The sequence below is a fragment of the Lupinus angustifolius genome, chromosome LG08, assembly GCF_001865875.1.
Source record: "Lupinus angustifolius cultivar Tanjil chromosome LG08, LupAngTanjil_v1.0, whole genome shotgun sequence".
In the NCBI taxonomy this organism is placed as follows: domain Eukaryota; kingdom Viridiplantae; phylum Streptophyta; class Magnoliopsida; order Fabales; family Fabaceae; genus Lupinus; species Lupinus angustifolius.
The window spans coordinates 12,313,472-12,318,584 of record NC_032016.1 but is presented as its reverse complement, the minus strand read 5'-3'; the positions used below and the strand labels follow the sequence as shown (position 1 = coordinate 12,318,584).

General features: G+C 34.3%; 1 protein-coding gene across 1 annotated transcript; it reads right to left on the bottom strand.

Moving 5' to 3' along the window:
• Positions 405–4,386, bottom strand: LOC109353275 (eukaryotic peptide chain release factor subunit 1-3-like). Its single transcript, XM_019595481.1, has 2 exons — positions 4,283–4,386; positions 405–2,039 (listed from the first exon to the last, which is right to left on the bottom strand). The coding sequence occupies exon 2, from the start codon at positions 2,012–2,014 to the stop codon at positions 701–703; it is 1,314 nt and encodes a 437-aa protein (XP_019451026.1). The 5' UTR covers positions 2,015–2,039; positions 4,283–4,386; the 3' UTR covers positions 405–700.

Genomic DNA, 5,113 nt, shown 5'->3' with positions numbered 1-5,113 from the left:
CTTAGACACAATATGGTAATCTATATTAAAAAGAAATAGTTGAAATATTTATCCATGTTTTTTTCTTCAGATTTTAGTAATTTAATTAATTTTAATTAAATATTATTGTATGCTCTAAAATTTTGATCAAGATCTGTCACAAAGATATTGAATTCAAATAAAAATATGTATAAAGCATTTGGTGAGGAAGGAAACCATGTGTTGGTCCAAATGTTGGAGATATTTAGTGAGTTGTTATGATTTAGATTATTTGTGTATAAATCTTTATATTCGTTGTGGTTATGCATTTTGTTACATTTTTTGACAATTTTTTCATGTAAGCCAGTTTCATGTAACTGAGAAAGAGCATAACATCCCATTAACATCAAAATCTAGATATTACAAGACTTTAGAGCATACATATCTTTAAATTGAGTCATGAGAATTGTCTACTTGCTCTTTCTTGAGGAATTAACCACAATCTAGTAGAGTTGACATGGCCATGAACTTACATTGACTAATGAAAAACTAAATATGTAAACTTATACAGCATAAGAAATGAAAAAGAGAACAACACCATATCTTACAGATCGAAAAACCAAAGGGCAAAGTTTTAGTATCATAAAATCCAAGCGAATTTTGGAGGTCTTAATCATAGGAGCAACAGAGCTTTTCATCTAATCATCCAAAGCCATGAAATGGTTCTCCGATAACAGACACTTCAATCAGAATCCTCGTACACTTCTCCATCGTCAGATAACTCATCGAATGATCTGATGTCAAGCTGGTAGCGAAGGATACCACCGATGCCACCGAACCCTCTGCAAAATTGTGATCCTTCTTGAGATTTGTTGGTCACAAATTCCAGTGAGCATCCGAATTGTTTGTACTCATTGGCAAACCACTCGAGCAAGGGCAACTTCTCCTGAACCTCCAACTCCGCATTGGTGGCTGGATCTCGGAAATTGCTTTGATCAGCCTCCTGTTCCTTGTTCAAGTGCTTTATGAGTATCTCAGCAGTGGTACCATTTTTCAGTACATACCTATTAATATCCAAATTTTCCCATACAATAAGTGTCTCCACAGCACCCATCTCCAGAGCCTTCAACGTGTCATCAATCCCGAAGACATATTTCCCAGTATCCTGGCTTATCTCTTCAAAATATTTCCCTATCAAACGTTTCTCTTGAATGAACTTCACGTTTGATAAAATCTCTGCAGATAACTCAATAGCCTGATTAAACCCGTTTTCCCCACCATAAGAAACATCAACGACATTCAATATCTTTGCCTGCAAGCGAGGATCAAACATATCTGACTGACTCAGTTCAGTCTTGAAGTCGGCTGAACCAGCAAGTATGAGTCCGGAAACATTAGGCTGACTAGTAGCAGGATTGATGTAAAACTGTGTAGCAAGTTCTGCAGTCTTTCTAACATAGTTGTGTCGCTTTTCCATCCGAAGACGAGCAAAACGCAAAGCTGACTGACCTCCTCTACCATGTTTCTTTGGCAGGTCAACGGTAAATTTATGGAGCACTTCACGGGTGTTTCCACTTAAAGTCCCAAAAAGGGTGCCATTTCCATCCATAATAATGAAACCAAACTTATCATCAGATTCCAAGAGTTCATTCAGAGCTTCTGTGTGAAACTTGTTATCACAGAGGTAGAGTGATGCATTGATAGGCTTGAAAGGTTCAAAATCAATTGTAACTTTCTTTTCCTTACCGTCGTCAGTGACAATAGTGCCAGTGTACAGAACCAAACCATTTGGAGGAACCTTATTATATAGTTTCAACCTCTGCTGAGCAGAAGTAATGGCTCCCAACACTGACTGCCTGTTCACCCGACTTTTGATATTTGAAGCAGTTCCAAATTCATCTCCCAACATCTTAGTGACCCGAGATACCTGATCACGTGGAGGCATGATCAGAGAAATCATGCTTGTACCATTACCTCTAGCAGATTCCAATGCTTTGATCAATTTCTTGATCTTCCAAATCTCGATGTTCTTGTCTGATTCTTGACCATCAGCCATTGTTGGTGATAACAGGAAGAGTAGCCTACAAACATAAAAACACACGGTAGCAAATTCAGCAAACAACATATTTGGACCAGTTGACCACCATATCAAAAGCAGTGTCAAAATAAAAATACTTTGGAACATAAACATTTAATCGTAAAATTGAGGCAACACTAATACAACTAAAAAGAAGTTATGCAAGTCTGGCTATCTGCTATAAGTAGGTGTAAAAGACGATGATTAAGAATCAAATACCAATAAATTGGCATTTTCAGCAATTAAAGCAAGGGAAAACTTAATGCCCAATTATGCATCTTTTCAATGATTACAGACTCAACAAGCAACCACAATATTAGTATCACTAGCTTGTTGATACTGTCACAGCTGAAGATCAATGTGAAAAGCTAGGTCCCATGGAAATTAAAACAATGAGGGAGCCTCGTGCATTGACCTTCCCTTTCTATCTTAGGATTTTTGAAGTGTCCATCACCACCAACTTCACGTTAGAAACATAGTGCTGCAAGAGTGGAAGAGTTGGAACATCATACAGCCAAAGAGCTATTAGGGATAGTAGAACAAAGGAAGTGATGATTGGGTGTGGTTGGAAAAGCCTTGTCTAAGGGCTTTATAAAGGGAACAACCGGAAAAAGGGACAGATGCAACACTAAACAGCAACCGCATCACGTATTGGCTTTTGCTCCAATAAAACACGGCATGACACCATGCAGGTCACAGACAGGCTGCAAGAAGCGACAACATTGTAGCGCGCGATTGCTAAAGCTTATACCTTATAAATGGCACACCTCGAACAATGTTCAGATCTGCCAGTGCATTATGCATACTACCTTTGTCATTTATAACCTCGCATATATAGCATCATATTTGTGATCCCCACAAGCTAATATTGGCATTGTATTGTTAAGAAAGAGTAGTCTCATACGGAACAAAAAAACTGATTAAGACATGCTAGAGAGAGTGACGGAATACAACTGTAATATCAAATAAACCTCTTATTTGCATAGAATGGCTCCTAACAATGGCAAATTTTGTTGTGTGATGAAAAAAACACTTAAGCACATTTTCCTTTTCTTGCCTAAATTATCATTTTTTCAGGCAATGATTCAAGTTATTTATGCACATAAACAAGAATAAGCAAGAGTTCCAGAGATATATCATCAGCATTTACATCTGTCTTAGATGTGAAAACTTGTAACCATACACCAATTACCACAGAAATCGAAATGTTTAACCATTACTCCAAGAAACTGTCCAACGCTTATAATCAAAGGCAGCTCTTATTATTTAGCCATTATACAACAAATCTTTAAACACAATTCCAATTTCCAATTAGATTCAAGCATAAAAAACAGCAAATATGCTTAACATAAAATCTCTAAAATAAATTCTGATTACAATAAGTATGAGTTCAGTTAACAAGGAATTCTAAAACTTTCATAACCTTAGAAATCTAATGAAACTGGAAAAATCAAAATCAAAAACTGTAAAGTTTAATAACCCTTCTGCAATAAGTATGTACCACCCACAGCGACGGCATAACACCCGAAAAGAACAAGGATCCTCTCCATTAATGGAGAGGCAAGTACATGATTTTACATGTATTTTCAATGGCAAAAGTGTTATTTTATTGCATATAAAAGGATAAAAATGTTTTATCATGTGATTGTTTTCTTTGTTTTTTGTAGTATTTGTCTCTCTATTAATTGAGAGGATACTTACTCACCCGAAAAGCAGCATGAGATATAAAGGAAAAAAATTGAACTAAAAAGTATTGCATAATAAGTAGAACTTTTGATTGAACCATTTTATAGTATGAGTTCAAAAGCAACAAATCCCAAACATATACACTTTCATATTTTGGGTCAAAACCCATCAACTCATCATCCAAAAAAGACCACAAATAATCATTCAAAACTGATTGATCCAAATTTTCTTCAAGTTTCGTTTCAGTTTCTCATAATAAAAAAACTGAAAATTGTGAAACCTTATAAGTATGAAATTACTAGTTAGACACAAGTCAAATTACAAATTCTGACATCAACCAACTCAAATACACAGATCTGTGTTCTTGCAATTAATACTAACAACAAGCTTAAAATTATGTTCCTGCATGAATGGCAATGTTATATAAGACTTAATGTTGTTGGATGATAAAATATCAACAGAATAGACTAAAAAATAAACATATGCAAGACGATTATGAAAGATTTAGACATTAATATTGTGTCGATAAAAATGATTTATAATAAAACATTATAAAGTTACCCGTGGGATTAGAAGAGAGGTGATATTCTCTCGGAGTCTGGATTGCTTAGCTGGAGTTAGAGTTTTCACTTTGGTTGCTTCTTTCCTCAAACCATGTTTTTTGGTTTTGCTTTTTTGTGTTATTTGAATAATAAGAATAATAAATAAATAGGAATATAGGATAGTTCCTTCTACCACCATGGGCATGCTGATCTTTTCGGTGACAAAAATATCTACATTCACTGTATCCATAAAAATAATATAATATCTTCTAACACCTACGACTAACTAGTATCATGACATATGTGCCGTGTATGCATATATTCTAGGAAGCACGGATACTGATACGTGTGTTAGGTACGATATGTGATATGTCGAATGATAAAAACACATAAAATATGATAAAATTATAAGTGTCAAAATATCCAAAGTAAAAAATATAAAAATTTAAAATCAATGCTCTCCATAACAAATCTATCTTATTCTATTTTAATGAAAATGAATCTATCCTAAAATCATTGTCATCCATAACAAATATATTTTATCATGTTTTAATGAAAAGGAATCTATGTTATCATGTTTTATTGGAAACGAATCTATCTTATCTTGTTTTATTATAAACGAATCTATATATCTTATACTTTACTGAAAACGAATTCATATATCCTATATTTTATTGAAAACGAATCGAATACGTGTCTTAGTATTTATTTATTTTATTTTATTTTTTTAATTTTTGGATACCGCAAATTTGAGCGTATCCGTGTCGGACACCGACACGTGAGGGTGTTTAACGAATCCGTGCTTCATAGGATATATTAATAATTCTTTCTAAAAATTTATACATATTCG